The following is a 27,958-nucleotide window of genomic DNA, read 5'->3' as shown; positions in this document are numbered from 1 at the left end:
CTAATTTTTTGTCCAGTGTAGTATGCTTACTCACTTGTGTTTTTGTTCTACCTTGTTATTTCTAGTATTACATTGTTATTGATTACTGCATTGTTGGGTTTGGAGCTTGGAAGGAAGGCATTTCACTGTACTTGTGCATGTGACATTAGAACTTAGTCAACTCTATAGCTGACTAAGTCAATTTACCCCTACCTATATGTACAAATTTCCCCGACTAACCTGGACCCCCACACATTGACTCGGTACCAGTACCCCCTGTACATAGCCTTGTTTTTGTTATGAAATTCTAGTGTTACTTTTCATTTTTGACTTGAGTTTATTTAGTAAATATTTTTTAACTCTATTTCTTGAACTGCATTGTTGATTAAAGGCTCGTAAAGTAAGCATTTCACACCTGTTGTATTCGGCGCATGTGACAAATAAAATTTGATTCGATTTATTATGGTCATTGCCTTGTTACATTGCCTGCAGTACACTTCATGGCCAACAGGTGGAGGAAGTGCTTCTTTTTCTGTTTGACTGTAATCAGTGTCAGTTGCATGGATGAGGTAATGGTCAGTACTGCATTGTAATAAAAACATTCTTAATACTATTAACTAACGCTTATCATAAATAAACCCATTGATTTCCATCTTTCTGTAGATACCAATCAAGTAGTCCTATTACCACATATTTTGGGCTCCCGAGTGGCGCAGCAGTCTAAGGCACTGCATCTCAGTGCAAAACACGTCACTACAGTCCCTGGTTCAAAGCCAGGCTGTATCACATCCAGCCGTGATTGGGAGTCCCAAAGGGCGGTGCACAATTAGCCCAGCGTCTTCTGGGTTTGCCCGGGGTAGGCCGTCACTGTAAATAAGAATGTGTTCTTCACTGACAAGCCTAGTTAAATATCAGTTAAATAAAAAATAACATATCTATAGGTAGATTCAGCAGCTCCCCAAGAAAATAATATATCTCTCTCCTGTGTGATTGTGTTTGCCCAGTCAGATAGGCAACTGTAATGTGGTGTCAGAGACAGACAAGCCTTTTGAATGAATCAATTCAGATCAAATGTGTTTCTGCCCCGACTGTGACTATTAAGAGGGTTTTGATAAGAATAATCTATTTCACTCCGTTTCTCTTTCATGGGGTAACCTTTCTAATACCGGTTATTTACTGTATTCTTATTCCTTCAGACTATATTTTGCTGGAATTGCAAACACCCCTTTACAAAGTATTTGTTTTGTCTCCTTCAGAATACTGTAGTCAAGTTCATTAGGTTCACAGGCAGTATTTCCTACAGCTGACAAGGCAAAAGTGACATGACACAATAGGAGTTGATCAGAAACAAATGTATTGATCAGTGTGTTCCTGCTAGTTCCAGCTTTAAAAATAGATGTCGGGTGCAGCGAAATGCTTAATGTTACTAGCCACTGGACACTGTTCAACGTCCATTTCACATTGGTTGAAACGTAATTTCATTGAAATTACATGGCATACACTGGTTGACTCAATGTTGTTTCCCAGTGGTTAGCTCCGAACAGTGCAGCTCAATGTGAAAGTACACTTTACAAATAATAAAACAAGAAAATATATAACAATTCAAGAAATGCCAGCGGAATCCAATTAACATCCCAAATAGCACTGTAATACAAATGCAATCTACAGGTGTATACAATAGATGGATTTACACAAGATATACTAAGAATGATATGTACAGCAGTAGATACAGTATAGCCTATTAGAATTAGCTATGCCAAGTATATAAATAACTATGCGATGTATCCTCTTTCCAATGTTAAATACATAGATCAAGGTCAACAGCTTCTTGAGGACTGCTTGATGTAAACGAGGAGGCCTCACCACCTGAAACACAGACTTTTACAAGTTCAATCAACTCAAATTGTATTGGTCACATACACATTTTTTTATTTTTTTTATTTGACCTTTATTTAACCAGGTAGGCAAGTTGAGAACAAGTTCTCATTTACAATTGCGACCTGGCCAAGATAAAGCAAAGCAGTTCGACACATACAACGACACAGAGTTACACATGGAGTAAAACAAACATACAGTCAATAATACAGTATAAAAAAGTCTATATACGATGTGAGCAAATGAGGTGAGATAAGGCAGGTAAAGGCAAAAAAAAGGCCATGGTGGCGAAGTAAATACAATATAGCAAGTAAAACACTGGAATGGTAGATTTGCAATGGAAGAATGTGCAAAGTAGAAATAAAAATAATGGGGTGCAAAGGAGCAAAATAAATAAATTAAATACAGTAGGGAAAGAGGTAGTTGTTTGGGCTAAATTATAGGTGGGTAATCTGTGAGCTGCTCTGACAGTTGGTGCTTAAAGCTAGTGAGGGAGATAAGTGTTTCCAGTTTCAGAGATTTTTGTAGTTCGTTCCAGTCATTGGCAGCAGAGAACTGGAAGGAGAGGCGGCCAAAGAAAGAATTGGTTTTGGGGTGACTAGAGAGATATAGCTGCTGGAGCGTGTGCTACAGGTGGGAGATGCTATGGTGACCAGCGAGCTGAGATAAGGGGGGACTTTACAGGGTCTTGTAGATGACATGGAGCCAGTGGGTTTGGCGACGAGTATGAAGCGAGGGCCAGCCAACGAGAGCGTACAGGTCGCAATGGTGGGTAGTATATGGGGCTTTGGTGACAAAACGGATTGCACTGTGATAGACTGCATCCAATTTGTTGAGTAGGGTATTGGAGGCCATTTTGTAAATGACATCGCCAAAGTCGAGGATTGGTAGGATGGTCAGTTTTACAAGGGTATGTTTGGCAGCATGAGTGAAGGATGCTTTGTTGCGAAATAGGAAGCCAATTCTAGATTTAACTTTGGATTGGAGATGTTTGATATGGGTCTGGAAGGAGAGTTTACAGTCTAACCAGACACCTAAGTATTTGTAGTTGTCCACGTATTCTAAGTCAGAGCCGTCCAGAGTAGTGATGTTGGACAAGCGGGCAGGTGCAGGTAGCGATCGGTTGAAGAGCATGCATTTAGTTTTACTTGTATTTAAGAGCAATTGGAGGCCACGGAAGGAGAGTTGCATGGCATTGAAGCTTGCCTGGAGGGTTGTTAACACAGTGTCCAAAGAAGGATAGATATAGGTCTGTAGCAGTTTGGGTCAAGAGTGTCCCCCCCTTTGAAGAGGGGGATGACCGCAGCTGCTTTCCAATCTTTGGGAATCTCAGATGACACGAAAGAGAGGTTGAACAGGCTAGTAATAGGGGTGGCAACAATTTCGGCAGATAATTTTAGAAAGAAAGGGTCCAGATTGTCTAGCCCGGCTGATTTGTAGGGGTCCAGATTTTGCAGCTCTTTCAGAACATCAGCTGAACGGATTTGGGAGAAGGAGAAATGGGGAAGGCTTGGGCGAGTTGCTGTGGGGGGTGCAGTGCTGTTGACCGGGGTAGGGGTAGCCAGGTGGAAAGCATGGCCAGCCGTAGAAAAATGCTTATTGAAATTCTCAATTATGGTGGATTTATCAGTGGTGACAGTGTTTCCTATCTTCAGTGCAGTGGGCAGCTGGGAGGTGTTCTTATTCTCCATGGACTTTACAGTGTCCCAGAACTTTTTTGAGTTAGTGTTTGCAGGAAGCAAATTTCGGCTTGAAAACGCTAGCCTTGGCTTTTCTAACTGCCTGTGTATAATGGTTTCAAGCTTCCCTGAACAGCTGCATATCACGGGGGCTGTTCGGTGCTAATGCAGAACGCCATAGGACATGGTTAGCAGATGTTAATGCGAGTGTAGCGAAATGCTTGTGCTTCTAGTTCCGACAGTGCAGTAATATCTAACAAGTATTCTAACAAATTCACAACGACTACTATACAAACAATGTAAGGGGATGGAATAAGAATATGTACATATAAGTATATGGATGTGCGATGGCTGTGCGGCTTAGGCAATATGCAATAGATGGTATATAATACAGTATATACATATGAGATGAGTAATGTAGGATATGTAAACATTATTAAAGTGGCATTATTTTAAGTGACCATGGATACCTTTATTGAAGTTGGCAGTGATTTGAGTCTGTATGTTGCTAGCAGCCTCTCTATGTAAGTGATGGCTGTTTAACAGTCTGATGGCCTTGAGACAGAAGATGTTTTTCAGTCTCTCGGTCCCAGCTTTGATGCACCTGTACTGACCTCGCATTCTGGGTGATAGCGGGGTGAACAGGCAGTGGCTCAGGTGGTTGTCCTTGATGATCTTTTTGGCCTTCCTGTGACACAGGGTGCTGTAGGTGTCCTGAAGGGCAGGTAGTTTGCCCCCAGTGATGCATTGTGCAGACCGCACTACCCTCTGGAGAGCCTTGCGGTCGAGAGAGGTGCAATTGCCATATCAGGTGGTGATACAGCCCGACAGGATGCTCTCGATTGGGAATCTGTAAAAGTTTGTCAGGGTTTTAGGTGACAAGCCAAATTTCTTCAGCCTCCTGATGTTGAAGAGGCGCTGTTGCGCCTTCTTCACCACGCTGTCAGTGTGGGTGGACCATTTCCGTTTGTCCGTGACGTGTAAGCCGAGGAACATAAAACTGTCCCGTCAATGTGGATAGGGGGGTGCTCCCTCTGCTGTTTCTTGAAGTCCACGATCATCTCCTTTGTTTTGTTGACGTTGAGTGAGAGTTTGTTTTCCTGACACCACACTCCGAGTGCCTTCACCTCCTCCCTGTAGGCTGTCTAGTTGTTGTTGGTAATCAAGCCTACGACTGCAAACTTGATGATTGAGTTGGAGGCGTGCATGGCCACACAGTCATGTGTAAACAGGGAGTAAAGGAGAAGGCTGAGAAAGCACACTTGTGGGGCCTCAGTGTTGAGGATCAGCGGGGTGGAGATGTTGTTTCCTACCTTCACCACCTGGGCGCGGACCATAAGAAAGTCCAGGACCCAGGTGTACAGGGCGGGGTCGAGACCGAGGTTCTCAAGGTTAATGATGAGTTTGGAGGGTACTATGGTGTTGAATGCTGAGCTGTAGTCAATGAACAGCATTCTTCCATACAGTTGAAGTCAGAAGTTTACATACACTTAGGTTGGAGTCATTAAAACTTGTTTTTCAACCACTCCACAAATTTCTTGTTAATTAGTTTTGTCAAGTTGGTTAGGACATCTACTTTGTGCATGACACAAGTAATTTTCCAACAATTGTTTACAGACAGATTATTTAACTTATAATTCACTGTGTCACAATTCCAGTGGGTTAGAAGTTTACATACACTAAGTTGACTGTGCCCTTAAACAACTTGAATAATTCCAGAAAATTATGTCATGGCTTTAGAAGCTTCCGATAGGCTAATTGACATCATTTGAGTCAATTGGAGGTGTACCTGTGGATGTATTTCAAGGCCTACCTTCAAACTCTGTGCCTCTTTGCTTGACATCATGTGAAAATCATAAGAAACCAGCCATGTCTTCAGAAAAAAAATTGTAGACCTCCACAAGTCTGGTTCATCCTTGGGAGCCATTTCGAAACGCCTGAAGGTACCACGTTCATCTGTACAAACAATAGTACGCAAGTATAAACACCATGGGACCACGCAGCCATCATACAGCTCAGGAAGGAGACACGTTCCTAGAGATGAACGCACTATTATTATTACTATTTTATACCTATATTTTGAGGCCTAATGTAGTATTAAAAAAATATGCCCAGGGCCCTAAATCAAATCAAATGTATTTAAGACTTTTTTACATCTGCAGTTGTCACAATGTGCATATACAGGAACACATCCTAAAACCCCAAACTAACACGAAGATGTGTATCGGGTATGTAACCCACTGCTGAGTCAAAGAATGATGGCAAGTTATTAATCACTTTCTAGCTAAATTCATGTCATCCTTGTGCAGTGAACATGTCTTTCCTTTTTTTACTGACCATTTCTTTGTTATTGCTGTTTGAGTAGCAGCGTGTCACGTTCTCATCTTCTCGGCGCCGGCACATGATGAGAGAACTGTTACAAAGTAACCGAATATGAAAGAATATTAAGGCAAACTGGTACGACGTTACAATGTATAATTGTACCCGTTGTCTCCCAGTAATCTAATCAACTTCTAAAGATGTTTCATCAAGTTCAGCTGAACGATAAAACGGTCACTTGGGCAGGAATCACATGCGGCGATATTTACTCGGGGGCGGGACCTGAGATTTTTTTAAATTCCTTTTTCAGCCAATCCCAAGATACACTGTGTGATATCGAGGTCCTTTTAGCCAATCACTAGCCTCCCTTACTATCACGACATATAGCTGGCTGTATAAAGTGTTGTGTTTAGTAGGCATTGTCTACACAACAACAGCATATATCAACTCGCTTTTATTGCAAATTTACGGAAAGTAAGTATTGAGCTAGGTTTGTTATACAGTGTTCGGTCGGTCTTCTTGGGTTATGGTCGTTTACCAGGGGCATTTGCTCTTCGATTGATACAACAATGCCTAACAGCGTTAAGATACCATTTCTGATGTTATTGCTGCCGGCTGTTACCAAACAATCCCTTGAATATCTCGGATATCAACATTACTTTATCATTTGGAAAAGCATTACTTGATATAATTTGGAATAACGACCGTAACATTCCATATTTGTTTTTTTCCTTCAGTTTAATTTACTGTTGCGCTAGATTTTTAGAATCTGGAGTTCTCACATACGAAATGTCTCCAGTGTTATCGTTTTTATACGTTGTTACGATATAGGAAACAGGACAAATGCGGCTAATATTTGGATGAGGTGTTGCTTAATGAGATTTTCAGCAATTTAAAAAGAGACTGGCGTTTGATTCCTGTGTTATCACTGCTTTCAACCGTCAATGTACAACCCAAATTCTATGGAAACCGTGAATTAATCCAAAAATCTAAGTGTGTTTCACACTGCGCTTTCAAACATTAAACAAATATATAAACCATTTAATTACTGTGCTTCATCTAAAACCACAACCACATGACCTTAATTACTGTTGATTTCATTAACTGCGTAATTTGGTGCCGGTGATCAATGCCATTTTCAATGTGCAGATTATTATAGCAATTGTGAATATCTCCAGACCTACGACCTTGGCACGCTATCTTGAATGCATGATTAATTAGTTCAGTGCTGTCACATTGTTTTTGCATTGGTTAGACCCTGTATAAGTAAGCATTTCATTTTAAGGTCTACACATGTTGTATTCGGCGCACGTGACAAACGTTGATATGCAAATAAGACATTTTATAGTGACTCATCTCGAATGTGGCACGGATGTGTTTACTCATTTTAGTTGAGTAAATACTGTTACATTAGTTTAAGAGCCACAATTTTAGGCTATTTACTGTATTGCACAAATATAAATGTTTTGTCAATGCAACCAATTATCAACATTTGAAGGATTTGTATATTTTGTCATGGCTTTAATTTAGACTTTACTACATATTAATGATTGATTCACAGCTCCAGCTCAACCAAAAGTTAAAGAATAGGTCTTAAGTTTGATTTAGTCCTGTTCTTTAACTTAGATATTTGTTGAGGGAGATGTGAAACCAACATATGGCCTAATTTAAGATGACTTTTTAAATCAAGTGAAGTTTAACTCGATGTGTCTATTTTTAGTTGACTTGGAACAATAGCTCTGCTGGTGCCTTCACAAAACTTATATATGCCTGAATGGTGTCATTGATATGTAGGGTGACATTTCATTGTTTCTGTTAAACCTATCCTTTGGAATGGCTCTGCTAGCAACAGTGAATCTGAAGTTAAGAGACTTCTCACTGTACCACATGGGTAGTAGTGAGTGGCATATCAAAGCTAAGCAGGGCTTGGTTAAAACCCTGGGTGGGAGACCAAATGGATAGTTGTAGCTCTTCTACTGAAAAGTTGGTGCTGCCCAGCCTCTATTTTCTTCTGGTAGTGGCTATAACATTGAAGATCTATTGTTTCAAAGGTACAACTTCATAAAAAATAATGTTTAGATTCTTAACACTGAACACAAGGCTGACTGGTGGCTCTGCTCTCTCCCTTCAGTTGTTTGACTATGACGTCGCTCTACTTGGCAGTGTTGGTGCTCTGTATGAGTGCTGTGTATGCGGCCCCTATGTTTGACTCTCAGTTGGAGGGCCACTGGCACTTGTGGAAGAACTGGCACAGCAAGAACTACCATGAGGTGGGTTTTTAAGCAGAAGTAGAGGAGCACATGGGAACCCCTCAGTGGCTCTAATTGGTGCCTTTACATACATGTAGCTGTAAATTACAATTAACTCTGTTTAACAATATTACATGGATTGTGTATTTTCTGACTGTTTTTCACCCATTGTTAGAGGGAGGAGGGCTGGAGGAGGATGGTTTGGGAGAAGAACCTGAAGAAGATTGAGATGCACAACCTGGACCACTCTATGGGAAAACACTCCTACCGTCTGGGCATGAACCACTTTGGTGACATGGTAAGAATCACCTTGCTGAGCAGTGCTTGACATGGATGAAATGGGTGCCGCTACTCATTCTGGGTGCCAGTACTGTTTATATTAAGATGCAGGAAATCTGCAGTACTTTGAGCTAATATTCTGAGGTGCAGGAACTCAAGCAGTAGAAAGTTTGAGGTGCCAATATCAATTCTGGTTAGCTCCTTCCCAAGTCAAGCTTTGTTGCTGAGATGTTTTAAGGGTGGAGCAGGTGGTACATTTCAGAAGTCTCGTTTTCGTTTTTTTTAACTAGGCAACTCAGTAAAGAACATTCTTATTTACAATTGTGACCTCGGAACAGTGGGTTAACTGCCTTGTTCAGGGGTAGAACAACTTTTTTTTTTTTTTTTTTTTTTACACCTTGTCAGCTCTGGGATTCGATCTAGCAACCTTTCGGTTACTGGCCCAACACTGTAACCACTAGGCTACCTGCCGCCCCTGCATTGGCTACAGCATGAAATATTTCACAGGCACTTTGAAAATTAACACCGGTGTCAGCGTTGACAACTAAAGCAGGATGTATTCACTCAGTTTAGATTTCTTCCGCTATCAGGTTCTGAAGGAACAGAACAGTGATCCTGAGAAGAGAACAGAAATGTACACTTTTTTTTAAACGACGCACCATGTTTCTGGTTCAATGAATAACTTTATTTTAAACAGTTGTAAAACATTAAACTTACATGTTAAATTCAGATAGTAACTTACAGAACACATCTGGCCAGGTAGACTACATTTCAACGTGTTTTTCTGAATTCTTTCCTCCCTAGACCAACGACGAGTTCAGGCAGCTGAACGGCTACAAGCAGACTACTGAGAGGAAGTACAAGGGCTCTCTGTTCATGGAGCCCAACTACTTACAGGCCCCTAAAGCTGTGGACTGGAGAGAGAAGGGCTACGTCACTCCCGTCAAGGACCAGGTGAGACCTGAATCACTCATGATTCATGACTCATATCCACACACAATGCTGTCACTTAATGCAGACTTTCCTGAGTTCTTAAATCCAGGAAATGTCTGGCTTGTTTGTATGCTTACCAATGACATGCCTGTAATTTACAGTATGTTTGCAAATTGTTTATGCTAATGGGTTATTACTTACACTGGCTTAATATGCACATGTCAGTGTTCTGACATGAAATACTGACATGATGTTTAACAATCTTTCCCCCAGGGCTCATGTGGGTCTTGCTGGTCGTTCAGTTCCACCGGGGCTATAGAGGGCCAGCAATTCAGGAAAACTGGCAATCTGGTGTCTCTGAGTGAACAGAACCTGATGGACTGCTCCAGACGCCAGGGCAACGAGGGCTGTAATGGGGTCTCATGGACTTGGCGTTCCAGTATGTAAAGGACAACGGCGGCCTGGACACAGAGGCGTCCTACCCCTATGTGGGCAAGGTAAGGCCCTGTGTTCTATTAGTCTGAATTCAAATATGATTGTGTATGAAGATACATTTATTAAAAGGCCCTGTTCTTTTAGCCTGGTCCCAGATAATTTCCTGTAGATCCAACTCCTATGGTTATTATTTTGGAATGACTTACAACTTACAAATAAATAACATTTTACACTACATTACAGTTCGATTTATGTCTCCAAGGATGACTGACTTGCTTGAATTATTTATTTATTTTACTAATCATGGCTGTTGGGCTTATCTGGTTACTCAGGATGATGATCTTTGCCTCTACCGACCAGAGTTCAGTGCCGTTAATGAAACCGGCTTTGTGGACATCCCCAATGGCAAGGAGCACACTCTGATGACGGCTGTGGCGTCTGTCGGCCCCGTCTCTGTCGCCATCGATGCCAGCCACGAATCCTTCCAGTTCTACCAGTCTGGTGAGTAGCAGTTAGCGATGCCACTTAAATTATGTTACAATATTTGCAAGGATTGGATTCCCTACCTACTATTTTTGGGTGGCTGTGAGCTATTCTGGTCTATCCTTATCACACTGTAGTTAATATTTACAAATTGTTTCATCTTTGAGGTAAATTGTTACCAAAAATGTCAGTTTTTCCATGTAGTGAATAGCTACCTAACTTTAGCTTTGAGATCCGGTGGTTTTACATACTGAGGTAAACTCCGTATCTTAGCCCACTAATTTAACTATGTCCTCTCCCTGTAGGGATCTATTATGAGGAGGAGTGCAGCAGTGAGGAGCTTGACCATGGAGTTCTGGTGGTGGGATATGGTTTTGAAGGAGAGGATGTAGATGGCAAGAAATTCTGGATTGTCAAGAACAGGTACAGTACATAGTATCTTCCTAGGATGTTTTTATTTGTTACATCACCACTACGGGATTGGTTGATTTCCTCATCGGGGAATATGCATCTCTACATTGCATTTATTTGAATACGGTGTTTGTGTTGTCCTAATACTATGGTCTAAGTCATACATTTCTCTAAAGCAGCAGTGAATCTATAATTTCCTACTAACTAGAACTGTGGGACTAACATGTTTTGTCTCCTCCTCAGCTGGAGTGAAAAGTGGGGAGACAAAGGCTACATCTACATGGCCAAAGACAGGAAGAACCACTGTGGCATCGCCACAGCAGCCAGCTACCCACTGGTCTAGTGTTCTAGAACCTGGAGGTTCTAGTACACTAGACCTTAGTTTTAAAAACATTTGAAATTTCTGGAAAAAGGGTCATGATTCCAGTGCTGCCTTAACTAAATCTGTGCAAGGTGCATGAGAACCTGCTGCTTGGGTTTTAAAGAAGCTCATTTAGGGAATTTATTTTATACTTTATTTTGTGTATGCCTGTTGTGTCAAGTGAATGTCACCGGTGTAACCTGTTTACATTTCTAGTTCTGCTTTTACACCTGTTTTGTACATGAACAAAATAAACTTAATTGTTTTGTGGTACTAATCGACTATGTTTTCCATGATGTAGTGCTAATTTTTGAATGTTGGGACAATCTAGCAGCTATTATGACCAATGAAGGCTGACTCAAACACAAACATGTCATGTGGAAGCTAGTTGATTTGCAACCGCACTAGGCTGTTCAAAACAAATCTCCCTGCATTGAGACTAACTTTCTTTTGTTATACTATTTCAGTGATTTAGTTTTTGGGGCTGGTACAGTGATTCCCTACACTTTGGTGCATGTTTATTTTTTATGAAATGGTCAACCAGTGACTTTTGGCCACCAGGAAATGACGGTCTCTTGACCCAATAACCACTACATAACACAGCCAACACTGCTTTCCCATTTGAGGACAGATGCCATTTCGGCAGGCAAAATCATTAGACTAATCACAACACTGGCAGGTCAGGAAATTTGTGATTTAGTCTGCTATTACTGCAGATATTATGGACGTTCTCAGAAATTTGGCAAATTCTAGAGATCCTGTGTAGCACCTTTAACGGGTGTGGGGTTTGCTGCACAGTAGTGAATAAGAACTGATGCATTTACTTGGCATTTAGATGGATTTTGAGGGGGGGGGTGAGACCATATTCATAAAAAATGTTTTTTTTAAACAATTTCACACCCATTGTATTTCCTATATTGTCCTTAAGACTGCTACACTGTTTCCTACAAACCTTCCAGAGGCCATGAGTAATGGCAAACCTTGTTAAAGGCCAAGTGCACTCAAAATTCAGTATAAAATCCTTTCAGCCGGTATTATCCAATAGCTGCTGGTTGAAAATACAATAGACACCGGATGTTTTAATCAGGTTTTCATGAGTTGCAGTATCGGTTAACAGACCAGTTCCAAATCTCTCTTCCAATAACCGCTCGTTTTTCAGGTTGGAATACATATTCCTCCCCATTAGGCCCTTCATCTCTGGTGGATTGAGCTACTCTTTGGTGCCCTTCTTGCCACTCAGACCACTCCAAGACAGTCCTAGCGACATTCTTGCTTGACAAATAGGTTTTTGCTAAAAACTCTTTATGACCACTTCAATGGAAAACCATTACAGTAAGGCTGTAATATGTAACTCTTTTGGGCGACCGTGCCTAATTCACACAAATGTTGGTCATTCTCATTAAACGCAAGTGTAAGAAGTGGTAGCTCTGTTCTATGTGAGGTATTTCTACGCTTCCCTTAACTTTAGTTTTTGCATCTTTTAATTTAGGTTTTTGACACCAGCTTCAAACAGCAAAAAATGTTTTTGTTTATGGAACATATATTTCAGAGGTTTAGATGGAACAATGATTCTCTATGCTGTACTTATATTGTCACAAACTGAAATTAGGTGAATTGTGAAATTAATTTTAACAACCAGGAAATGGCCAGAGCTATTTCTGCATAGTGCATCTTTAATTATTACCCATAAATTCTTAGATTTGTAGATTAAAAAAAAAAAAAAAAAAACAGCTGCATTGGGCCTTTAAAATGCAGGAAATTAATTTTAAAAATTAACTGTTACTGACGTTTCTGTGTACTGTATTTGGTATGTCTATCTGGTCCTAATTTAAATATATGCCAGGCTGGAGTGAAGAACAGACTGTACAGTAATTTAAAACCTTGTACGGCCTACATACTTAATACAGGAGTTTCTGTGACTTTGCAAACAACCCTGTAAATGTGACTATTTAACTCTCTAATCTAATATTCTGAGATACAGTCGATTTCTAACTGGAGCCTTATGTGTGGAGCTCAGAGCAACAGCCACTGAGAAGACATTGAGGAAGACTAGAGCTCTGAAATGACTGAGTTTGTCCCTGAAAGGGAGGGAAAACACCAGGAAGAGAGAAAAGTACAGCTGGGTCTGTTTCCTCTGTGCTGCTTTTTATCTGCAGCTAGTGTTTGTTTGTTGATTAAAGGCAGTGCATGGTAATGTGGAGACAACAGCCTAGTGTTGTAGAGACTTCTATACCTCACGGTAGAGAGAGGAGTTGTAGCACATTCTGTTCTATCTGACACACACACGGCTGAGAAAGTCACAAATGTGTAACAAGTATAAATGAACACTTTATTCGAATAATACAACTTGTTTCGTTTAGCTCGGTGTTCCACTTCCAGTAAAGTCATTCATTACAGCTAATAGAGGCAGAGCAACAACCGTTTGATAGACCTGTTTTCTTATGCTGGAGAAAGCTGATACATTATGCTAACCTCTTCACACGTGCAAAGTAAGCATCAACCACTCCCTTAAGATCGACTTTTGTTAACTAAAACAGCTCCCCATTCAAGATGCACCCACAGCGTCTCCCAATCACTGCAATATGTGGCTCCATGGGACAACAAGTCCATTCACACAAATGATGGATTATGTTCCACTGTATTTGAATCACTGGTGGAGCACACAGTTGAAACCAGAACAAACAAGAGACACATTATATTCAGGCCCATTTCAAGTGGTATGACAATCAATGTATGTCATCAAGTAATAGTGATATATTGATAACAATGACATCGCCTGATTACTACCCCTATACTATTTTTATGGGTGTGTTTGTAATGGCGGAACTGGTCCGAACTGGTCTTTTCTTGTTGTTCTTCATGGTATCAGTAGAATTGACAATGTCTTGTCTAAAGCGAAATGACTCACGGAGAAAAGCAGGCTTTGCTATGCTATTTAGATTGTAATGTTCTTACCCAATACTCTGTTCCCCATCCACAGACCCTGATAGCTTTGACATTTTTAACAAATATATTATGACACTCTTTTAGCTGGGCTTTTAGTCATACAATCTGTTTTATATATTTTCTCCCATTCTATATATATATATATGATTTATTTTCTATTTGAATCCATTAGTCTCTCATGTCCACTGTTTATTTTAATATTGTTTTACTATTTTCATTTGTCTCGTTTAGAAAACGTATTGTGTTTTTAATTTCCCCACCTATCATTTTATTTGTAAAGCACATTGAAATGCATCCCCTGGAAGAGATTTGAGCTTTAAATAAAGTTTGATTTGGAACAGACATGCATTGCTGTAAAATCATTAAGATAAGATGTGATCTTATCACCAAGTAGAGTAACTAAGTAACTCAAACCTAATTTGCATGGCAAGATCAACAGCATTGCATTGATAACAGGGCCCCTATTTGAATACTGTCATCATCACACATTTCTGATACATGCTGATGACTACTAGAGGCATTGTCCAGACAGGCCTACTTTCTGCTGGTCTGGCTTTTCAAAAGCATTGTGACATGTGATGGAAATGTTGTACATGTGCTTTTCTTATTACTTATTTATGTGTTCTGTTCATGTGCTGTTCTAAAAAACCATTTCTGTTTTCATGCAAGTGACTGATTGAACAAATCCTCACTATCAGTATCTGCAATTTGGCAGTACAGTCAGTCCTTGTTTTGAGAACGAAAGATATCTCATATCTCCGCTTAGTGAGAAGAAGCCTTGTGAGGTATTTGTCTTTCACATATTATGAACCAGTATTGGTAGTACTGCTACAGTTCCTTCAGCCTCATTTACTGCCTTTAAAAAAAACATAGCTGATAAGTCTGACTTGCTTAAACAAATCTATTTTCTACTGACAATTGAGATGTACAAACTATGGCATAAGGGGACGACAAGCGGATAAGAGGCAATCCGTCATTTCGAATAAGACATTAATGAGCGAGAGACGACGGATGTAGTCAGTATAAGTATTTGTTCAGCACTTTTGAAATGTACAGCGACAGAATTCAGAACATGGGCCGTTCTTACATATTAACAGACAATGAAAGCTCTTACAATTTTCGATGATTACGTTTCTCTAAAACAGGTTATAGGAAAATAGACCAAATTATTAGGGTGAGACACATGGGCTACTAACAGCTTACTACACAACATACACTGAGAATTTCTTTAGATTCAGTATACATATGTCTCTGGCATCCTATATAATTTCTGAAGCAGCATAATACATTTTTTGACTCATGTTGTGATGTGCTTGAACAGGAAAGTGGCGAGGCGGTTCTTCGTGGGCAGATTTAGTTATCAAAGAGAAAGATGCCGGATTTACAATCCAGATTTGAATGACCGTTCAAACGTATTTTCCCAATTGTAGCTCATTTTTCCCAAGTTCCCAGTTGTCTTGAACTCACAGTTAGCCACTGATTCCTTCCCAAACCACTCATTGTTGAATATGCGATTTCCAATTTGTTGTATGTTTGTCCAAACGCCGATGAGCACCGAGACGTTTTATCTCTAATTTCTCTTCATATGACAAAAATGGAAAAGGATTTGATTGTTAACTTGATTCACGGTGATGACTGCTAGCTTGCTAGCTAAGATTTTGAAAGTATGATGTTGAGATGATCAGTCCAATCAAAGCTACTGTAGATATAACGTGATTTGATGTCATTCTATCTGTGGCCAATGATCTTGAGCCTTCTTGGATGGGCACATCTAATATAACTCTATGTCAGAACCCAAGGGGTTAACATTTTCGAAACTCTAACCTTAGAATTGGGGATGACCGACTGTCCCATGAGTGACAGAAAACTGAGCCAATCATGACAGAAAACTGAGCTAATCAGGCACAATGCTCTGTCTTGCCCGCTGGCAAGCCCCACCACCACAGAAAGCACTGAGCTTGGCTGAAACACCTGCATTTTGGAGCTGCCTTACTCAAGAAATCAAAAAAGAGACCATGTTTGTATGAGGCTTTATTAACTCCATTTGTTTTGTTTTTTACATTGTTTGCGAACTGATATGTGACACGTATTAATGCCAAAATAACAAGCAGAACAGGCAAGCCCCCCATGCCCTGAATGACAGGTCGCCACTGCATACAATACATAGCTTTGGTTAGCTCTGGTGGTTACCAGAGTACTATACATTTTTTACTAAAAGTACTTAGTGTTGTCTTTAGCACCCATGTCAAATTAGTATTTAAGGATCATATAGGATTGAGAACTGAGAGCAAAGAATTACCAATACACCACCTGGTGTTGTTAATATTATAAACCAACGTTTCTCATGGTTTGACAGCCTGTATTGAGCCACATATAGAAATATTAGACAGATATTTCACCGGATATATAAATGTGAAGCATCTGGTTGGCTTTTCCACTCCATATAGCGGTAAGAGGAAGCCCAGTGGCCGGCAGTGGGAGAAGATGGCGCGACATAGATTTTGGCCAACATTCTGATTATTTTCTCATCGACCAAACATTTGCTCTCAGTACAGTTTTCAGTTTGAAAAACTACAATATGTAAAGAGCAGAGTGGGCTAGGTTTTATAGACTCAACCCTTTGCCAAAGTTTTACAAAATTGCGTTGTTTAGGAGTGCAAAGGGTAAATTGAGTTATTGCACACGCACACTTCACAGGCTAGGCGTTCCCTAACAGAAATACATGTTGCCAAAAGGCTCTCGCTAGCTCGTGTTTGGCTCTGACCATCTCCTTGCATGTGCTGCCCACTTTGATTAATTTGCTCCCGTTGGAAATGACAGGCTGTTGTCTATCTTGGGTTAGTTATATGTCCCCATGCTAGTGAGTCAGCAACACAACATGGACAATAAGTGGAGGGATTTTTACATTGGGTTTTATTCAAAACATCCTTCAGGTCAACCAGTGGAAATGGCACAACATCCCTCCATTAGGAGGGGGAGACTGAGGTCATATTTGGTCGATGAGGGGGTTGGTCCCTAAGTTTAGTGATCCAAACGAATCTTGGTTCACTGTAAGACACGTGGGATGTGTCTTAATCATTTAAAGGCCCAGTGCAGTCAAACATGGGATTTGACTGTGTTTTATACAGTTGAAGTTTACATACACTTAGGTTGGAGTCCTTTAAACTTGTTTTTCAACCACTCCACAAATGTCTTGTTAACAAACTATAGTTTTGGCAAGTCGGTTAGGACATCTACTTTGTGCAGTCATTTTTGCAACAATTGTTTACAGACAGATTATTTCACTTATAATTCACTCTATTCCAATTCCAGTGGGTCAGAAGTGTACATACAATAAGTTGACTGTGCCTTTAAACAACTTAGAAAATTCCAGAAAATTATGTCATTGCTTTAGAAGCTTCTGATAGGCTAATTTACATAATTTCAGTCAATTGGAGGTGTACCTGTGGCTCTATTTAAAGGTCTACCTTCAAACTCAGTGCCTCTTTGCTTGACATCATGGGAAAATCATAAGAAATCAGCCAAGACCTCAGAAAAAAAGTGTAGACCTCCACAAGTCTGGTTCATCCTTGGGAGCAATTTCCAAATGCCTGAAGGTACCACGTTCATATGCACAAGCAATAGTACGCAAGTATAAACACCATGGGACGACGCAGCCATCATACCGCTCAGGAAGGAGACGTGTTCTGTCTCCTAGAGATGAATGTACTTTGGTGAGAAAAGTGCAAATCAATCTCAGAACAACAGCAAAGGACCATGTGAATATGCTGGAGGAAACAGGTACATAAGTATCTATATCCACAGTAAAAACAAGTCCTATCTCGACATAATCTGAAAGGCCGCTCAGAAAGGAAGAAGCCACTGCTCCAAAACAGCCATAAAAAAAGCCAGACTACGGTTTGCAACTGCACATGGGGACAAAGAGCGTACTTTTTGGAGAAATGTCCTCTGGTCCGATGAAACAAAAATGGAACTGTTTGGCCATAAGGACCATCCTTATGTTTGGAGGAAAAAGGGGGATGCTTGCAAGCCGAAGAACACCATCCCAACCGTGAAGCACGGGGGTGGCAGCATCATGTTGTGGGGGTGCATTGCTGCAGGAGGGACTGGTGTACTTCACAAAATAGATGGCATCATGAGGAAGGAAAATTATGTGGATGCTGTATATTGAAGCAACATCTCAAGACATTATTCAAGAAGTTAAAGCTTGGTCGCAAATGGGTCTTCCAAATGGACAATGACCCCAAGCATACTTCCAAAGTTGTGTCAAAATGGCTTAAGGACAACAAAATCAAGGTATTGGAATGGTCATCACAAAGCCCTGACATCAATCCAATAGAAAATTTGTGGGAAGAACTGAAAAAGCGTGTGCGAGAAAGGAGGCCTACAAACCTGACTCAGTTACACCAGCTCTGTCAGGAGGAATGGGACAAAATTCACCCAACTTATTGTGGGAAGCTTGTGGAAGGCTACCCAAAATGTTTGACCCAATTTAAACAACTTAAAGGCAATGCTACCAAATACTAATTGAGTGTATGTAAACTTCTGACCCACTGGGAATGTGATGAAAGAAATAAAAGCTCTCTCTACTATTATTCTGACATTTCACATTCTTAAAATAAAGTGGTGATCCTAACTGACCTAAGACAGGGAACTTTTACTAGGATTAAATGTCAGGAATTGTGAAAAACTGAATGTGAATGTATATGGCTAAGGTGTATGTAAACTTCCAACTTCAAATGTATATATTTCCACATTATGAGGTTGGAATAACACTAGGAAATTGTGGAAATTATGATAATGCCATTTTAGTGTAAGAACTGTTTGAAAAGATTGCCTGAAATGTTTGCCTGTTTTGCTGGGATGGAGTTTTGGCCTGCCTGGTGACATCACCAGGTGGTAAATTAGTTAACAGACCAATAAGAAAGAGAGTTCTAAACCTCTCTGCCAAGAACAGCTCATTTTCAAGTTTCCCCTCCCCAGTCAGACCACTACCAGACAGTCCTAGCTTAATTCTTGCTTGAGAAATTTCTCTTTGCTAAGAAACTATTTTTGTAAAAAAAAAGAAAGTATCATTTGAATTGGAAACAATCACAGTGAGGTACTTATAGTGCCTTCAGAAAGTATTCAGACCCCATTACTTATCCACATGTTGTTATGTTACAGGCTTTTTCCAAAATTGATTAAAGAAAAAACATCCTCAGCAATCTACACACAATACCCCATAATGACATAGTGAATATAATTTGTTTACATTTTTTTCTAATAAAAAAAACAATAAAAAGAAAACACGTATTTACATACGTACTCAGACCCTTGGATATGAGACTCGAAATTGAGCTCGGGTGCATCCTGTCTCCATTGATCATCCTTGAGATGTTTCTACAACTTGATTGGAGTCCACCTGTGGTAAATTAAATTGATTGGACATGATTTGAAAAGGCACTCACCTGTCAATCTAAGGTCCCACAGTTGACAGAGCATATCAGAGCAATAACCAAGCCATGAAGTAGAAGGAATTTTAGCTCAGAGATACGATTGTTTCGAGGCACAGATCTGGTGAAGGGTACCAAAACATTTCTGCAGCATTAAAGGTCCCCAAGAACCCAGTGGCCTCCATCATTATTAAATGTAAGACATCTGGAACCACCAAAACTCTTCCTAGAGCTGGCCGCCCGGCCAAACTGCTCTAGACTTCCTCTTTGGAGATTGGAGAACCTTCCAGAAGGACAACCATCTCTGCAGCACTCCACCAAACAGGCCTTTGTGGTAGAGTGACCAGACGGAAGCCACTTCTCAGTGAAAGTTAATTGACAGCCCACTTGGAGTTTGCCAAAGTGGGAAGGTTCTCCAAGATTGAACTCTTTGGTCTGAATGTCAAGCTTCACGTCTGGAGGAAACCTGGCATCATCCCTAAAGTGAAGCATGGTGGTGGCAGCATCATGCTGTGGGGATGTTTTTCATTAGCAAGGACTGGGAGACTAGTCAGGATCGAGGCAAAGATGAATGGAGCAAAGTACAGAGAGATCCTTGATGAAAACCTACTCCAGAGCGCTCAGGAACTCAGACTGGGTCGAAGGTTCACCTTCCAACAGGACACCGACCCTAAGCACACTGGCTTCGGGACAAGTCTGTGAATGTCCTTGAGTGGCCCAGCCAGAGCCCGGACTTGAACCCGATCTAACTTCTCTGGAGAGACCTGAAAATGCCTGTGCAGTGACTGTCCCGAACTACCAGACAGAGCTTGAGAGGATCTGCAGAGAAGAAAGGGAGAACTTCCCCAAATACAGATGTGCCAAGCTTGTAGTGTCGTACCCAAGAAGCCTCGAGGCTGTAATCACTGCCAAAGGTTCTTCAACAAAGTATTGAGTCAAGAGTCTGAATACCTTTGTAAATGTGATATTTCCATTTTCTTTGTTATACATTTGCTAAAATTTCTAAAAACCTGTTTTCACTTTGTCATTATGGGGTATTGTGTGTAGATAGATGAGGGGAAAAAAAGAATGTAATCACTTTTAGAATAAGGCTGTAATGTAACAAAATGTGGAAAAAGTCAAGGGGTCTGAACACTTTCCAAATGCCCTGTATTCAACTCTTTATTCAACGCTATGGTCATGACCGCGTTACATTACCTGCAGTACACTTCATGTCTGACAGGTGGATTAACGTGCATCTGTTTCTGTTAGTATGACATTGCATGGATACATTACTGCATTGTTATCAAAACATTCTTCTTGGTATGATCGATCAATACTGGGAGCTAATGGTTATCTTTAAAAAACCTATAGGATAATTCAGTACCCATCCATTCATTGACTTCCCTGTAGTGTTTTTGTAGACACACCAATACCAATCAAGGAGTCCTATTACTAACCACTAACTATTGTGTGTGTGTGTGTGTGTGTGTGTGTGTGTGTGTGTGTGTGTGTGTGTGTGTGTGTGTGTGTGTGTGTGTGTGTGTGTCTGCCCTATCAGTAACCACATAGATTCAGCAGCTGCCCAAGAAGAGAATCCATCCCTCCCCTTATTCCTGTGTGATTGTATTTGGTTGACAGGCAGTATCTCCTAAAGCTGACAAGGCAAAAGTGACATTACACAATAGGTATTTCTTTAGAAACAATGTATTGATTAGTGTGTTTTCTGTGGGTTTCGAAATTCAGTGGGTTTCATAATTAAAATAGTTACATAAATGTGTTGTAAGTTATTCTGTATGAGCTAAAAAAACAAACAAAACAAAACATTCTTCTGTCTAAATATCAATGTTTTAAAGGAAAACCAGAGAGAGAATGTGCAGAAGAGGTAGGAAAATACTGAAAGGCTTGTAAGACACCTTTCAAATGAAATTGGAATGATTATTTACACAAATACATTATTTACAAGCCCATCAGAACTTTCCAGACACAGCAGAGTATCACACAATAACTCATCAGTATCTAAAGAATGCAGATAATCTTAATATTTGAGCTAGATAAATGTAGGTTAATTTGTTCATTCTCTCAACTTCAGGCTATTATTTGAATCTATCATATTAGGACATGAACAAACACTGAAGCGGTTGTATGCTTCACAGAGCAGGAACATATGTGGCGTTTGTTCTTGGCCACTCAGTTTCAGGTACTAGACTACATGTAACATTTCTTCCCATATTCATGTCATTACTGTTCAATGAACATGTTTTGCATTTTTTTTCTGGTAATTTCTTTGTCATTGCTGTATAAGCATCAGCGTGCCATGCTCTCATCTCCTCCGCGCCCGCACATGATGAGAGAACTGTTACAAAGTAACCAAAGATGAAAAAATGTTAAGTGAAATTGATTCGATGTTACAATGTATCTTTTCACCCTTTAGTTTCCCAGTAATCTAATCAACTCACTCACTGCATTGTCGGAACTAGAAGCACAAGCATTTCGCTACACTTTCGCATTAACATCTGCTAACCATGTGTATGTGACAAATACAATTTGATTTGATTTGATGTTTAATCAAATTTGATGAGTTGATGAAAACGGTCAAGTGGTCAGGAATCACATGCTGGGCTATTTACACCGGGCGGGACCTGATATCTTTAAATGATCATTCAGCGGGTCGGCAGTGTGAGATACCGTCTCCTTTCAGCCAATCACAAGCCAGCCCCCACCACTATAGGACATATAGCTGGCTGTATAAAGTGTTGTGTCTTGTTCACTGACTACACAACAACAGCAGCAAATATCATCACCCTGCTACTGCAAATTGACGGGAAAAAGTAAGTACTGCTTTCCATTCTGTTCTTTGCACAGTGTTAGGATCTTGGGTTATGGACATTTACCAGGGGCATTTGTTCTTCAATTTGATTGATACAGAAAGACAATATTAGTCTACAGATTCTGATGTTGCTTTTTCTGCCTGCTGTTACCAAACATTCCCTCGAATATCTCTGTGGATATCAACATTACTTTTTTCGAAGTAAACTTGGAGTAGTAGTGTGGACCTCACTTTACTACTCGTTGGGAAAGCATGCAGTTAATTAGGCTGCAGATTAAATACATTATGATGAATTAACATCACAGGATGGTGAAAGTGCAAGGTGATGTGTTTGTGAACCCTAGGTTGAATTAAAACAATAGCTACTGATGACTTTCACAAGTGATTTATTGGTGTAAATATTACAATTGATATGACTTATAAAGGATGGTTACATTTCATTTTCTGTTAAAGATACACTTTGCAATGACTTGATTTTTTTTAAACATTTGTATTTTATTAGGATCCCCATTAGCTTTTGCAAAAGCAGCAGCTACTCTTCCTGGGGTCCAAACAAAACATGAAACATAATACAGAATGAGATAATACAGGACATCATTAGACAAGAACAGCTCAAGGACAGAACTACATCAATTTTCTTTGAAATGCACACGTAGCCTACATATCAATGCATACACACAAACTATCTAGGTCAAATAGGGGAGAGGTGTTGTGCCGCGAGGTGTTGCTTTATCTACTTTTTTGAAACCAGGTCTGCTGTTTATTTGAGCAATATGAGATGGAAGTTCCATGCAGTAAGGGCTCTATATAATAGTGTATGTTTTCTTGAATTTGTTCTGGAAAAGCTCACTGGTGGCATGTCTGATGGGATAAGTGTGTGTCAGAGCTGTGTGTAAGTTGACTATGCAAAAACAAAGTATTTTCAACACAATGTTTCTTATAAAAATAAGTGATGCAGTCAATCATTCACATGATAGCACATGTGTAGTCAGTGACATGTCAAAGCTAAACTGGCCTTGGTTAAAACACTGGATGGGAGACCAAATGGATAGTTGTTGATCAAATCTCCAGTAGGAGGTGCTGCCCAGACTTTTTGTTGTTGTATATAACGTTGAAGATCTGCTGTTGTTTCAAAGGTACAATTCAACAGTTTATGCTATATTGCTTCTTTACACTGAAAATACAAGGCTGACTGAGCTCTGCTCTCTCTCTCTCTCTCTCTCTCTCCACAGCTGTTTGACCATGATGTCCCTGTACTTGGCAATGTTGGTGCTCTGTATGAGTGCTGTGTATGCGGCCCCTATGTTTGACTCTCAGTTGGAGGGCCACTGGCACTTGTGGAAGAACTGGCACAGCAAGAACTACCATGAGGTGGGTGTTTCAGCACAAGTAGAGGAGCACATCCTCAGGAACCCCTCGGTAGCTCACAACGAGTGGAGGCTGGTGGGATGAGCTATGGGAGGATGGGCTTATTGTATAGGCTGGAATGGAATTTCTGGAATGGTATCAAACATTTGGAAACCACATTTGCCTCCATTCCATTACAGCCAGTACAATGAGCCTGTCCTCCTTTGACTCCTCCCACCATCCTCCACTGCTCTCAACAAGGGGCTCAATTGATCAAGTGGTGCATACATGTAGCTGTAAATTACACCTATATATCATTAATTGCATGGATTGTGCCCATAGTTCTGAGACAGTATATGATTGTGTATATTTTCTCACTGTTTTTCACTCATTGTTACAGAGCGAGGAGGGCTGGAGGAGGATGGTTTGGGAAAAGAACCTGAAGAAGATTGAGATGCACAACCTGGACCATTCTATGGGAAAACACTCCTACCGTCTGGGCATGAACCACTTTGGTGACATGGTAAGAAGAATCACCTTGCTGAGCAGTGCTTGACATGGATGAAATGGGTGCCGCTACCCATTCTGGGGGCCTGTACTGTATATATTTATAAGAACTCTGCAGGACTGTTGAGATAATATTCTATGAGGTGTAGGAACTAAAGCAGTAGAAAGTTTGAGGTGCCGATATCAGTTCCAGTGAGCTTCTGTCCAAGTCTGTTGCTGAGACATTTTACTGTGGAGCAGGAGGTACATTTCAGCAGCCCTTTCCCATACCGTGTGTGTGGTGTAGCTGGATCCTTTTGTTGTCACGCCATAGATTTGCTAAAGCACATAGTATGAACTATTTCACAGGCACTTTGACAACACGCAGGTATCAGTGTTGACAATGAAGGCAGGAATGTATTCAGACTCGCAGTTTAGGTTTCTTTAACTATCAAGCAGCAATGGAATAGATATCCTGAGAAGGGAATTGAAACTTAGTCTTAAAGATGCACACTAGATTCATGGTTCAGTGCACAACTTTTATAACAGTCCTAAGACATTAAAAAAAACTACATTTTGAGCACGTCCCCCATTCTCATCTTCCCACCCCCTGTAGTGGAGCAGGTTGAGAGCTTCCAGTTCCTTGGTGTCCACATCACCAACAAACTAACATGGTCCAAGCACACCAAGAAAGTTGTGAAGAGGGCATGACAAAACCTATTCACCCTCAGGAGACTGAAAAGATTTGGTATGGGTCCTCAGATCCTCAAAAGGTTCTACAGCTGCATCATCGAGAGCATTCTGGTTTCATCACTGTCTGGTATGGCAACTGCTCGGCCTCCGACCGCAAGGCACTACAGAGGGATATGCTAACGGCCCTGTACATCACTGGTGCCAAGCTTCCTGCCGTCCAGGACCTCTATACCAGGCGGTGTCAGAGGAAGGCCCTGAAATTGTCAGACTCCAGCCACCCTATTCATAGATGGTTCTCTCTGCTACGGCAAGCGGTACCGGAGCGCCATGTCTAGGTCCAAGAGGCTTCTACCCCCAAGTCTGCCCAGGCTATTTGCAGTGCCTCTCTCACCCTCTTTACACCACTGCTACTCTCTGTTGTCATATATGCATAGTCACTTTAATAACTCTACCTACATGTACATACTACCTCAAATAACCGATGCCCCCGCACATTGACTCTGTATCGGTACCCCCCCCCTGTTTGTAGTCTCGCTGTTATTTCACTGCTGCTCTTTAGTTACTTTTATCTCTTACTCTTATCTTTATTTTTTGAAGTTGCATTGTTGGTTAGGGGCTCTTAAGTAAGCATTTCACTGTAAGGTCTACTACACCTGTTGTATTTGGTGCATGTGGCTAATAAAATTTGATTTCCCATTCAGATGGTAAATTACAAACCACATCTTGCCAGGGAAGACATTACGTTTCAACGTGTTCTGATTCTTTCCTCCCTAGACCAACGAAGAGTTCAGGCAGCTCATGAACGGCTACAAGCAGACAACCGAGAGGAAGTACAAGGGCTCTCTGTTCATGGAACCCAACTACCTGCAGGCCCCTAAAGCTGTGGACTGGAGAGAGAAGGGCTACGTCACTCCCGTCATGGACCAGGTGTGATCTGAATCACTCATGAGTCATGACTCCTATCCACACACACTGCTGTGTCACTAAATAAATGCATATCTTCCAGAGAACTGTCTGGCTCTTGCGTGCTGGTTACCATGATTGTAATTTACAGTATACAGAAGATAAGGCGGCAAATTGCGTATACATAGTTATTACTTACATGCGCATGTCAGTGTGTTCTGACATGAAATACTAACAAGATGTTTAACAATCTTTCCTCCAGGGCTCATGTGGGTCTTGCTGGGCGTTCAGTTCCACCGGGGCCATAGAGGGCCAGCTATTCAAGAAGACTGGCAATCTGGTGTCTCTGAGTAAACAGAACCTGGTGGACTGCTCCAGACCCCAGGGCAACCAGGGCTGTAATGGAGGTCTCATGGACCGGGCGTTCCAGTATGTAATGGACAACGGCGGCCTGGACACAGAGGCGTCCTACCCCTATGTGGGCAAGGTAAGGCCCTGTGTTCTATTAGTCTGAATTCAAATATAATAGTGTATGAAGATGCATTTATTAAACGTAAGGCCCTGTTCTTTAAGCCTGGTCCCAGATAATGCAGTTTGCTGTAGAACCAACTCCTATGGTTATTTTGGAATGACTTACTTAGAAATATATATTACAGTGGGATTTATGTCTCCAAGGATGACTGACTTGCTTGAATATATATATATTTTTTACTAATCATGGCCGTTGGGCTTATCTGGTTACTCAGGATGATGATCTTTGCCACTACCGACCAGAGTTCAGTGCCGTTAATGAAACTGGCTTCGTGGACATCCCCAGTGGCAAGGAGCACACTCTGATGACGGCTGTGGCGTCTGTCGGCCCCGTCTCTGTCGCCATCGATGCCAGCCACGAATCCTTCCAGTTCTACCAGTCTGGTGAGTAGCAGTTAGCGGTGCAACTTAAATTATGCGTTAGAATATTTGCAAGGATTGGATTCTCTACCTACTATTTTTGGGTGGCTGTGAGCTATTCTGGTCTATCCTTATCACACTGTAGTTAAGATTTACAAATGGCATCATCTTTGAAGTAAATTGTTTGTTACCAATATTTCAGTTTTGCCATCTAGTAAATAGCTACACGCTACCTAAGGACCTTTAGCTTTGAGATCCGGTGGTTTTACATACTGAGGTAAACTCCGTATCTTAGCCCACTAATTTAACTATGTCCTCTCCCTGTAGGGATCTATTATGAGGAGGAGTGCAGCAGTGAGGAGCTTGACCATGGAGTTCTGGTGGTGGGATACGGTTTTGAAGGAGAGGATGTAGATGGCAAGAAATTCTGGATTGTCAAGAACAGGTACAGTACATAGTATCTTCCTAGGATGTTTTTTATTTGTTACATCACCACTACGGGATTGGTTGATTCCCTCATCGGGGAATATGCATCTCTACATTGCATTTATTTGAATACAGTGTTGGTGTTGTCCTGATACTATGGTCTAAGTCATACATTTCTCTAAAGCAGCAGTGAATCTATAATTTCCTACTAACTAGAACTGTGGGACTAACATGTTTTGTCTCTTCCTCAGCTGGAGTGAGAAATGGGGAGACAAAGGCTACATCTACATGGCCAAAGACAGGAAGAACCACTGTGGCATCGCCACGGCAGCCAGCTACCCACTGGTCTAGTGTTCTACAACCTGGAGGTTCTAGTACACTAGACCTTAGTTCTAGAAACTTTTGAAAGTTCTGGAAAACGGGTCATGATTACAGTGCTGCCTTAACTAAATCTGTGAAAGGTGCATGAGAACCTGCTGCTTGGGTTTTAAAGAAGCACATTTAGGGAATTTATGAAATTCTACCCATTTTTGTTTTATACATTTGTATGTCTATGCATCTTGAGCCAAGTGAATGTTACAGGTGTAACCTGTGTACATTCCTCATTTTCTGCTTTTACAACTGTTTTGTACATCAGCAAAATAAACATTTTTAAAATTGATTTGTGAGGATACTTTGTGGTACTAATTGACTACATTTTTCTACGATGTAGCACTAATTTTTTAAATGTTGGCACTATCTAGCAGCTATTATGACAGTCAGTGAAGGCTGACTCTCAAACACACATGTCATTTGGAAGCTAGGTGAATTTCAACAGCACTAGGCTGTTCAAAATAAATCTCCCCTGCATCCCATTTCCCTGTAACATGGTACGCCTACTTGAGATTTTTACTTAAATATATTTCAGTGATTTGATGGGACAAGGATTCTCTACACTGTTCAGTGCTTGCTTCCTCAACTTAAATTGAGTGAACAGTGTTGCATTTTAGCAACCAGGAAATGACAGCTGTTCTTAAGTT

The 27,958-nt window shown here is 40.8% G+C and overlaps 1 protein-coding gene, 1 long non-coding RNA gene and 1 pseudogene across 2 annotated transcripts; 2 read left to right on the top strand and 1 right to left on the bottom strand.

The window, feature by feature from the left end:
* Positions 1-214: 214 nt before the first annotated feature.
* On the bottom strand, positions 215-6,245 carry LOC135571418 (uncharacterized). The gene is made up of 3 exons (XR_010463785.1): positions 5,871-6,245; positions 5,347-5,489; positions 215-1,845 (listed from the first exon to the last, which is right to left on the bottom strand). It is a non-coding gene; the product is annotated as an uncharacterized LOC135571418 (long non-coding RNA).
* LOC135559472 (procathepsin L-like) lies at positions 6,220-11,276 on the top strand (annotated as a pseudogene).
* Positions 11,277-22,110: 10,834 nt separating this feature from the next.
* LOC115128957 (procathepsin L-like) lies at positions 22,111-27,529 on the top strand. Its single transcript, XM_029659095.2, has 8 exons — positions 22,111-22,194; positions 23,426-23,564; positions 23,941-24,063; positions 25,494-25,646; positions 25,885-26,109; positions 26,369-26,537; positions 26,841-26,958; positions 27,191-27,529. The coding sequence occupies exons 2-8, from the start codon at positions 23,436-23,438 to the stop codon at positions 27,288-27,290; spliced, it is 1,017 nt and encodes a 338-aa protein (XP_029514955.1). The 5' UTR covers positions 22,111-22,194; positions 23,426-23,435; the 3' UTR covers positions 27,291-27,529.
* The last annotated feature ends 429 nt before the right edge of the window (positions 27,530-27,958 follow it).

Source organism: Oncorhynchus nerka, linkage group LG4 (genome assembly GCF_034236695.1).
Source record: "Oncorhynchus nerka isolate Pitt River linkage group LG4, Oner_Uvic_2.0, whole genome shotgun sequence".
Taxonomy (NCBI): domain Eukaryota; kingdom Metazoa; phylum Chordata; class Actinopteri; order Salmoniformes; family Salmonidae; genus Oncorhynchus; species Oncorhynchus nerka.
The sequence above is the reverse complement of the archived record's forward strand: the minus strand, read 5'-3'. Positions and strand labels throughout refer to the sequence as shown.